This window comes from Ctenopharyngodon idella, chromosome 1 (genome assembly GCF_019924925.1).
Source record: "Ctenopharyngodon idella isolate HZGC_01 chromosome 1, HZGC01, whole genome shotgun sequence".
Classification (NCBI taxonomy): Eukaryota; Metazoa; Chordata; class Actinopteri; order Cypriniformes; family Xenocyprididae; genus Ctenopharyngodon; species Ctenopharyngodon idella.
In genome coordinates, this window is record NC_067220.1 from 20,933,282 (window position 1) to 20,945,084 (window position 11,803).

Genomic DNA, 11,803 nt, shown 5'->3' on the forward strand with positions numbered 1-11,803 from the left:
TAGCACCACTCACATCTTCTTAAGAAAGTAAAAAATCTAGTTGTCTGTTATCCTGCTGGATCCTTATATTAGATCATCCAATAGCAGAGATGAACATCCGAAACCGCATCATCTTTCAGGCCCATGAAGTCCAAGATGACTTTAATCAGTCAATTCTGACCACCCCATGAACACTTTGAGCCAACGACCCTTTGATTACATCACAGCAGCTGCTCCGAGTTTGCAGATCTGAGGTGCCTCTGATTAATTTTCTGTGAAGGATGTTGAGCCAAAGCAGAGAAGAGAGGGTGTTACTCATCTCACTCTATCTGGCATTTTTAGGCACGTCTAATGCGCATTAGCCGCAGTGTATGCAAAAAGCTGCATCAGAGAGATGGCGGTGTCAATGTTGCATGCCAAGCAACTCTTACTTATTTAATCACATGGGTTTATCCTGTTCTAAATACAAAGTGTAACGACTTACTTTTGTGTCCCACATTAAAAAGCCTATGTTATTTTTATTTTCTGCAGGGTTCTGAGCAGACTTTGCTGTAGAAAAAACTGTCTGCAGATCTGTGGGGTATTGTCACAGACTGTTTAAGTCGGGTATGCCATCTGTTTCTGCACAGCTGTGTGTGTCTGAGTGACGGTAATTGTGGGTGTTTGTCTGATCCCTCTAATCTCTCTCTCAATTAGATTCGGAAGTGTCAGTCACAGCGGTAATTACTGCCCCCTTACAATGAGACGAACACCCTGCTGGAAGGTCAGTTACACATGGCCACTCAACTGAATATATGTGAACTGGCTTGTAAAGCAATACTGGTTTGTGTGTACACAATGTTTTTTTCACTATGCATAAATAGGAACATTTATATCCACCATATAAATATCCATAAATTACCAGGCCTGGAAGACACAATTTCAAGTTTTTGATAAGGCTTGGGTTTGAAATTTAAAAAGGTTAATGATATTAAATTAAAAAAAAAAAATTATACATATATTTCATTTCATAAAATGTGAAAATGTCACTAGATAGCGATAGTAACTCGACAGCCCTGATAAATTTTACAAACCTAAAATACTATAAAATTAATTTCATTTTTGGCTGGTCCCGTTAGGGGTCACCACAGCACACAGCTTCATCATCTGCATATTTATTTGGTATGTGTTTTACGCAGCAAAACTAAATAAAAACTAAATATATTAAAAACGCTTAAAAAAAAACTGCAACTAATGGTCATATCTGGAAAACTATCAAAAACTAAATTGATAAAATTGGTTTTAAATTGATTAAAATAATTAATTAATAATAATAATAATAATAAATACGTTAATAATAATACAAATGTAATGAAAAGTTTTAAACTATAATAACTGTGGCCAGGACTAGTACTTCAAAAAAAGCTGACTAAAGAAAATACCTGTCATTCTTTACTCTATTAGGAATAAAACACTATCAACATTAAAGAAATAACAATTTCTTTATAGAATACAATAAAAAATAATGCTTAATACCTCAAAATAAATACAAAGAAAGTAGAAAGGAAAAACATACAAAGGTAACACTTTAGTCACTTTTAACTAGTTGCTTATTAGCTTGCATATTGGCTTTATTAGTACTTATAAAGCACATATTAATTATCCTGCATGACCATATTCTACATCCCTAAATCCTACCCCATACCTAAACTTAATTGCTACAACAACTACCTTACTAACTATTAATAAGCAGTAAATTAAGAGTTTATTGAGGCAAAAGTCATAGTTAACAGTGAATATGTGTTCCCTATTCCAAAGTGTTACCCATACAAAATATGGTTTCATGGCCGGTAAGAAATATTTAAGGGTGTAATCTGGCATGGGCAGATGTGGCAAAAAGTGAATTTTGTGTTTGGGTGTTCATGTGTACCTCTACTCTCTCCTGAAGTTTGCTGCAGTGTCTGTTGCTCTCATTCAACCTCTGTTCTCGAACCTCCAAGTCTGTCTCTGCTTTTCTCAGCCTCTGCTGAAGTGTTGCATTCTGGGACTTGCGGTTTTCTTGCTCTCTCTGGTGCCACTGGTTGATGTGTTCATTAAGGCTCTGTTGTAGTGTCTTCTTGGCAGCCTCCTGCTCCTCCCTCCTCTCTTCTTCCATGTCCTTCACTCTCTTCTTCCACTCCTCCACATCTCTCTTCCATTCCTTCTCTGCTTTCTCCTTCTCCTCCCTCAGAGCCTGTAGCTCCTTTCTCACTGTTTTCAACCTTTCTTCACACTCATCCTCTACTCTTTTTCTCTCCCGTGACTCTCTATTCCTCTCTTCTGTCTCTCTATTTCTCTCCTCGACCTCTCTCTTCCTCTCCTCCTCTACTCTATGCATCTTCTCCTCCTCCTCTCTCTTTCTCTCTTCATCTCTGGCTCTGCGTAGCTCTTGGCACTCGTTCTCTAAGCGCTTGTTTTCTTCTTGTGTTTGTTGCAGTAATTTGTGTTGGTTGTCTCTATCTGTCTGCAGATTCTGGTAGTCTCTGTGCAGATCTGATGTCTCTTGGGTTAACACAGCTATGCGCTCCACATACTCTATTTCAGCCCTCTGTCCACGCTCCTCCACCTGAAATGGATACACACATCCACACATCCTAAGATAATGAAGTGATTCTCTCCATGTTGTATTTAATATACTTATAACGAATCCATATACAGAAGAAATGTGTATGTTTGACCACTTATGTTTTTACTTCCTCTACGGTGGCCTGCAGCTCTAGAAGGCGTGTCCTCAGGATAGATGCTGACTCCTCCTCTTCCTCATCCTGACCTGCGGTTGGCTGGAGGCTGCCCTGTGTCTCCGTGGCAACACGGCGTAACGATAGCAGAGTTGCCTCTTGCTCCTCATTCTTAGTGTTTAAAGAATATATGACCTATACAAAAACAAATACCCATAAATATTAAGACACAGTTATAATGGCAGGACAACACAGAAAAAAAGTATCCACACTGTGAATTGCTGTGCCTGTATTCCACATGTACAGCGCTAAGCTAACAGTCTTGTTCTTGCTGATGAAATCTTCCACCTCTCTGATCCAATCAGTTGTACACCCACAGTCTGCAGTTACTGAGCTGCAGTTTATCTACACGTGTGTCTCTTTACACTGTGCAGATGTCTGTTCTAACTTTCTATGAGTGCTTGCAATTGGTTGTGCACAGCTGTTCGAATATGTTTGGCACTTTGACATTGGAGTCCCATGGCATATTAGAGGCACTATCTACCATGGCATATTAGAGGCACTAACTTTTGTTGTGAGAATGTCTAGATACAGTCAAACCAAATATTATTCAGACATTTTTTATATTTTTGATATATTTTTACTAGTGCGTGCAGAACACTATAGTCCATTTGTGTAAGTGAGGATAGCAAAATAAAGTAAACTGTGACATATTATACCCAAAAACTTCATACAGTGGACTACCAGTAAAACTGATTAAAATTTGGAACCAAAAATTATTCAGACACTTTGATCTGACCATGTTTTGCTTAAGTGTAATTTGACATAATTAAGATTCATTTTTTCTAACACAGTTAGAATTTCACTGAAACTCTTCTTGAAACAGATCTTGTCATATTTTATTACCATTTTTTTTAAACTATAGTGAATAAACTGTATTAATGAATGAAATGTTCAAGGTGTCTGAATACATTTTGGTTTGACTGTATGTTAGATAAACTATTATCATAATATAAAATTAAACAACATGAAAAGTAACCAGTTTTAAACACACACAAGATCTCTGCATCATTCCTTTAAACTGAGGATTTTAAGACCACCTCAGAGGTCTTGACTTTATCCAACAATGTCATGATTTTGACATAATCTGTTGAACTGATTTTTAATCTATTGGAGTAACAAAACTACAATTCCCACTCCTACTCAGTAGACATGTGCCGATAGTCGGTAATGCAATATGTCACGATAATGAATATGCACGATATTGTTATCGTGAGCACTTCAGAATACCGTAAATAATAATTTATTACCAATTATTACAATTTTTATAATGCATTTAAGAATACTTTCCCCATCAACCGTATAAAATGCACAACACCGCTGTATTCTGTGTCAAAGGGACATGCGCTCAGATCACATCAAAGCACCAAATACTTAAAGACTTAATAGGCTATTTATTTTCAAACTTAAACATTTTTATATTTTAATCTGGACTACAACATGCCCTAATGATTAGAAATGTTCTGATTATTTGTTTTTGTTCAGTAAAACTTTGAGACATATGGCTTCATTAGTTAACATGTTAATTCATTATTACCAAACTGACAATGAAAAATACTTATAAAGCATTAATTATTCTTAGTTAATGTTAATTTCTTAGTTACTGTTTAATAACATTACTAAAATCAAAAGAACTTATTTAATGGACCTGAGAAATTTAAACTAACAATGATCAGTTGTATTTCTTAACTAACATTAACAAAAAATAATACTTTCTGTAACAAATGTAGCTATTGCTCAATCTTAGTTAATGCATTAAATAATGAGACCTTATTGTAAAGTGTTACCTGTTGTTGTTCTTTATAGCCTAATTCTTTTGCACTTTAATCTGTTTAAAAAATTTAACTTTATTTATTTTTTGTGTATTGTATTATTGTATTTAAACATTCAGAGTTCTTTTTGTTATTACAAAAAGAGTTCTTAAACCTGTTATACTATGACAACACTTTTTTGCAACTTATTTCAATATTGTGATAATACCGTATACCGTGATAAAAGCTACAGCAATTAATCGCAACACAAAAATTTGATGCTGTCACATGCCTCAAAATCCCATATTTTGTGCACAACCTCATGATTTAATTACAGTAAACAATTAAACAATTTAAGTAAACAATTTAATTACATTTGCAATATTTTTACAAATACAGTGTGATGACTGCATTTTGAATCTAAATCAATCAATACGTTATTGTATTAAAAAATAAATAAATATTTTTCTCTCATTTATGGAAAATAGAATTTTATCAATTACTACAAACCAACATTTGGTCCCAAACCAGCTACTGAGTCGTAATTTTATTTAGGACAAATTGGCAACCCTGTTACCCATTCTGCATGGTTTTATTTTTATTTAAATTTAACTTTATTTAATAATACCTGTTGTAAAAATACAAAAAGTAAACAAAAATTATTTTGAATGGCGTTATTTTTTGTAACATGGTTAAAAAATACCTCATAAAATAAACAGAAAAAAAGAGATAGTATTTAGTTAATCAGATACATTTTCTGAAGGTTAATCACCTCCTTTCACTGACTATTTGACAAAAAAATATATATATATCTATTTTGTACCCTATTTGTGGAAAGTGGCATTTCATAACACAGTGTAGTTTGTGCGGAGCGTTTGTATATTTGAGTCTGAATGTGTAGGCATATGAGAGAGGGCTAATATTATGTGTCACTTTGGCTCTCCATCAATGTGTCCTACCCACAAGTCCCCATGCCTGGGGTGTCATCAGATTCCCAACGTCTCACTCATCCCTCCAGCGGGTCGTGTGTTACTATGACGCCTAACTGTCTGTAGTTAATCGCCACTGCAGCAGAGCTGGACATTCCGTATGATAAACTGCCAGGAAGTCACTCTCTCCTTCTCTTTACTCAGCCGTCTCTCTCTCTCAACCTCTTTTCCTGGCCCCCACAGTGTTTCTGTAAGCCAACCACCTTCTCTCTTTCTCTCTCTCTGTCTGTCCCCTGACTCCACTTTATAACTTTCACCCTCTGTCTATTTCCTCCCTCTCTTTCTCTCTCAGTCCTTGAACATGAACTCTCATGTTTTATGATGCACAGAATAAAAGGGAAAGTAATGTTATATATCTGTACGACTGAAATGTCTGCTAGCTTTATATAAAGTGACAGCACTCATAACTTAACTTGCAGACTGGAACGGACTAGGAAAGAGAGAATATTAGGATAAAGAGCAGATTGAGGAAGAGAGTGAATGGTTTTTGTGTACATAAATGATAATTTTAGATAGAAAATGCTGAAATACCTGTCTCTCTCTATATATTTGTCCTTGTTTTCATTCTCTGCAAATATGGCACCTTGCCTGACTAAGGTCCATCCTAATGAAACCTGATACACGTGGTCTTATTTTCCTTCTCCCTCATTAACAGACACAAATGACAGAAGTGTCTGTTTCTCTATCCATTTGTCCACATTTCAAAAACTGTGTAACAGCCATTTCTGGCACAGCTAGTGAAATTATTGAGTCTGTGCATGTGTGTGTGTGTGAGTGTAAAGGCTATAACGATAAAGATAACTATATTAGTGTCCACACGTTTTGTTTATTATAAGCGTGTGTTGCAGTTATGTCGTCTGCTGTTTTAAATGCCCAAGCTCTTTAATGACGAGTGGATTCTGATTGGCTATCAATGTTTTTATCGATCATCAGCCAAAAAAAAAAATATTATCATTAAATCTGTGGTGTGGACTTCCTTATTCTCATATAAAAAAGAACATTTATAGACTAGGTATCATCATTGATGTGAATGACCCTTAATGCTACTGAAAAATCAATTAAACATGGCCGTGCAGCTAATATGAGTAACCAGGTTTTCTCTGTCTTTAGCTATCTTTGTTTGATTGTGAGTGTGAGTTGCATCGCCTAGCCAGAGTTTTCACATAATCTGGCCAAGAACTCCCCAAGTGACCAACTGATATGTAAAGTAACCAACCACAGTTTGTTTTAGTTTGGTGTATATGATACAAATAATAGGCCATTCATCACAATAACAGACAAAACAGTGCACAAAAAAAACTTATTCAAAATAAGTCGCAACTATTGGTGATTGGTTGTACAGGAAAGGCTAAAAAAAAATGCAGAAATGTGTAGAGACATTGAGATTACAGTTTCAATTCATCCAAAAGTATGATTTTTTTTTTTTTCCCCAGACAGAAAGCATGTGTCAATATGTTTGCTTGCTTCTATGTGCCTCCAACAAAACATCACAAAATTTTATAAATTCAGTGATTAATTATTCCTCACAAATGTCCCATACTGTTAAACCAACATGGTTGAAATGATGGAGGAGTGACCATGCTACTACGGTTTTGGAAAACAGTCGTGCTAGTTAATTTCTCCAACAATGCATATGGTGGTTAAGCAGCGAGTTGTCATTGTACAGGAAACACACCCCAGCTTAAAGTTTTCATAAGTGATTTAGCATTTTGTGCCCTGGCGCCCATGACATTCCTATCATGCTCTTATATCCATATCAGATCTAAGTAGATCAAATCTCCTACACTCCTGATCAGTAAAAATAGTGTGCCTTCGTGTGTAGCATTAGTAAGCGTCACAAAGCTGAGCTGAATGTAGAGAGGGTATGACTCAAACATCTGTTCTTATAGACACACACACACACAAAGCTAAAGATAACTAGTAGGAGTATGTTTACATGATGATAGAAAGCGGGATTCCACACAGCTGTGACATTCAAGCTCACAGGCATACTTTCACATACACACGCCTGCATGCTTACACACACACGCACAACGTGGAAGGTTTGAATTTCGAGCCCTGGCCTATTTTGTTCCGTAACAGTGCTGCCATTTCGATGTTTCTAACCTCAATGGACCTTAGTCACGGCAGACACCATTTTTTAATTTGACAAGAATGAAAACGATGCTTTGAGGGACAGTCCGTTCAATAGCTTGCATTGTTGCGTACCTGGGTATCAAACATTACAAAAACTACTTTCCAAAATCAATTTAAGAGGAAAACAGCCCATAGAAACTGCTTACATCCTTCGCAGCCTTGTTTTCGTTCTCAGTAAATATGGCATCTTTCCTGACTAAGGTCCATACTAATAAAACCTGATACACACTTTCTCACTTTCCTTCTCCCGCCTCAACAGACCCAAATGACTGTGTATGCATTATCCATTAATAGTGTTGATATTACAGCCTTTAACCTCTATGTTTTCAAAGTTACACTTTATAATTGTCCAAGGGGATAATATTTTCTCACACAACGACAGATAAATTTATGGTCATTGATTTTATCATACATCATCAAGGTGCAGTTTATACAAAAATGCATAATTCAAACTGAAACTCCAGGGGAAGTGTGTGTTTGTTGTTTGCTTCTATTAGGAAGTTTTGCTGATAAAATTTAATTTTGTGCTGATTTACATTTAATTTTATGTGTTTGGGCTATACTATAGGTTGTTTGGTCACTGGGTAATGTAACATATGCTTTTTATCCAAAGTGAGAAACAGTATCATAAATACTGCTTTATTTTAAGGGCATGTAGAGAATATGAGCTTTTTAAGGCTTATTTTAAGAAATATTTTTTTCGTTTATAGTCCTAGAAAAGATGACAAAAAATTATAAGGATTCAAAAAAGGACAGGCCCAAATGACTGTGTATATATTCAATATTACAGCCTTTAACCTCCTTAACCTTATGGTTTCATAGTTATACTTCATAGTTGGCCAAGAGGATAATCATTTTTCACACAGTGTCAGATAGTTGGCTATTGAATTTTATAATATATCATCAAGTTGCAGTTTAATCAAAAAATGCATAATTCAAACTGAAACTCCAGAGTTGCAATTTGTTGATAAAATTAAATTTTTTGCTCACATATATTTATTTTCATGTGTTGTGAAAATTGCTGCTTAGTTACTTGTTATTTTAGCAGAAGCATGTTATCCAAAGTGACATGACATAACGTGTAGTCCAGTATGGTGTGTTCTGCATTTCACCCATCCAAGTGCACACACAGAGCAGTAAGTATTGAACACACACCGTGAACACACACCCAGAGAAGTGGGCAGCCATTTTTTTGCTGCGGCACCCGGGGAGCGAATGGGGGTTAGGTACCTTGCTCAAGGGAACCTTATTTGTGGGTTGTGGAAGAGAGCGCTGTTCATTCACTCCCCTCACCTACATTTCCTTCCGGTACTGAGACACGAACCCGCGACCTTCAGGTTACAAGTCCGACTCTCTAACCATTAGAGCAAACAGTATTGTAATTGTAGGCTATTTGTAAGTCCTTTGTTTCAAGGGCACAATGTGTACGGGCAGGAGGGTTGTCCCAACAACTGTTCACATATTTTCCATATCAAAATTCAAACTAGCACCATGTGTTCACTTCACAATACCTCGGCTACCCTTGGGCTACCCCTGCCACTAGAATGCATTTCTTTCTGGCCTGTCCAAAGGAAACGTAATAAGCCTACATCTAAAACAATCTAATATTAATAACACTATTTACAGGATAAGTTCACCCAAAGATGACAATTCTGTCATCAATTACTTATTTACTCATCAATTACCCTCATGCCATTTCAAACCTGTATGACTTTCTTTCTTCTGAAGAACACAAAAGAAGATATTTTGAATGTTGGTAACCAAACTATTTTGGTTATACCATTGACATCCATTGTAAGTAAAAAAAAAAAAAAAAAAAAAAAAAAAAAATGCTCAAAATATCTTCTTTTAGGCTCCCTTCACGACCTACTTAAATCTAAATGAATGCCTAAAATGCATTCAGATCCAATGGATATGAGTTATTTAAGCCTAAATTGTTTCATTATAGTCTTTCTAAAGATGGCCAAAAAGTACATCAGATAAAAAAAGTACTAAGGTTCCATCAGATAGCCTAGTAACATCATGGCACTACGACATATATACTACAGTATGTCCTAACAAACATAATTCCAGCGTGATTTTTTGCTAGTGGAACAAACAAAACTAACAAGTGTGGCTAAACTGAACTACAATGTAGTAGAGAACTGTCTTTTGCCAAGCTGAACGAGTCTGTTACGTTTGCCTCAGCCATGTTACAAGCTTCTACGGTTCATAACAACTGGATGCTGATTGTGAAGGGGTGGTTCTTAGTACACACACACACACACACACACACACACCTGATAATAAATAAAAATAAAAATCTAAACCTGATAATAAATAACCACACATTTCTGTTGCCAGAGATCACCCACGGGTCAGATTATTTTAGATGACCCATTTGTAGTGTGAACTTCAGTAGCCCCCTCTGAGGAACTATATAAACTCAATGAAAGCACATTTGCTACAATACAACATCTCAGTCGTGACTTGTCTTTGATTACCTTCTGCCTGGTTCTGCATCACCTGTAATGGAAAGACAGTGATGCGACGCTGAGAGCATTTAAACCCTGTTGCATTCCATGAAAAATCGCCAGTGGGTTAGGCAGCAAAATACTGATATGTGTCAATAATGTATATTTACAGACTATCTTTGCGCAGTAGCAGAAAGGGGTATTAGCATATATATATATATATATATATATATATATAAAATACACACACACCTCTGCGGCACACGTTAAGTGAATGGATATCCAGGAAACAGTTAAATGAGTCCCGTTAGTTGAGTAGTAAAATTACGCGCTTACCTTTGTCAGCTGCGCTATTTTCTTGCACATTTTCGTATGCATTTGATAATCATACATTTCCTGCTCTACGTTCACATTGGGGATGTCCGCAATAGCGGTCCCGTTACATGCACCGCTGCCGCCGGGGGGCTGGTTCATCTTCCCAGAGCTGGAAGCCATAATAACCCCTTAGATCACGCTGATCAATCACAAACTGGGCTGCGCAACACCCTGGTCGCCTCTACGTGATCCTGAAGGTAGAGTCCTTACGACAGCCGAAAGCATTCTGCATGCTGCAGCGACCGGCGAACACCCTCCCGCTCCGCCGTGAAGCTGCTCCCGGTGAGAGCACTGCTCACAAGATAATGCCATCGGCGCTCCGCCGCCCCGCGGTACACGACTCACTGACGGCATGTACCCCCAGCCAAGACACCTGTCTCTCACCCGGGGCGTGACTACAGTCTAACATTACAAGTCACGGGTAGCCTGCTACTGCAGTGTAATCATAGCCCCTCCCATGAACACCAACACGCCCAACAGCACAACAAACATAAGCTCGCGCAATTTCCAAACGTCAATTTCTTTGATAACCCAGTTACTCACCTTGATTTGTTAGCGTTTAAAGATTTAAATCATTTTGTATGAACAATTCTCAAAGCAACAACAGAACTGCAAACAGGTCTTTTTGCTAACTAAATAAATATAGGCCTAATTGATTTTTGGCCCCGAAATGTAGAGGGCCAGTTAAATTATAAAGGCAAGTATTTTTTCAAATAAATGTGAAAGGTGAAATCCCCATGCAAGGCTGAACCATATTTCGTTATAACAGCGTAATAGACAGTGATATACTACATATTGGTTATTCTCAGAAAATGCATGACTTATATTATGTCGTGCTAAATGCAGTTTTTACACAGGAGCTGAGGAGTTGGTTAGCTGTCTTTAGTCTAACAATCAGTAAATGAGCTGAACTACCTAAAATCTGACCTACATGTCCAGGATGATCTGTCTGTACTAGTATATAAAAACAACAACAACACTAACCCACACAACCCTAAAACATATAGTGGGATCCCTAGAGTTAGGTCATATTTCAGGACACTGGAAACGTTTAATCATGTCTGGGGCTTATCATTCATTCGATTAGCAAGAAATAGCATAGAAATAATAGCATAATCAATATCGGTTACATTTTGAAGAGCTTAAATGTGGACAAATCACAGCTGTTTGTGATTAAGGATAATTAAGGCATTTTATTGAATTATTGTGGGTATATTTAAATGTATATGGTCAGGCTCCAAAACTTAAAATTAATAAAGTTAAACAGAAATATTTATTAGTGCACAAATACCTACAGTGAGACAAAACGTCTTGAGATTTGAACCTAGGAAATCCATATTCAAAGACGCAGTTACTAAGCGTTA

General features: G+C 36.7%; 1 protein-coding gene across 1 annotated transcript in view; it reads right to left on the minus strand.

Moving 5' to 3' along the window:
• The window catches only part of fam184b (family with sequence similarity 184 member B), a 35,050-nt gene extending 24,171 nt beyond the window's left edge, over positions 1-10,879 (minus strand). The window contains exons 1-3 of the mRNA XM_051901639.1: positions 10,401-10,879; positions 2,691-2,870; positions 1,889-2,563 (exon numbers count right to left, since the gene is read on the minus strand). Coding sequence (XP_051757599.1) covers positions 1,889-2,563; positions 2,691-2,870; positions 10,401-10,559 — 1,014 coding nt within the window. The 5' untranslated portion in view covers positions 10,560-10,879. The remainder of the gene's footprint in view (positions 1-1,888; positions 2,564-2,690; positions 2,871-10,400) is intronic.
• Between the last annotated feature and the right edge of the window lie 924 nt (positions 10,880-11,803).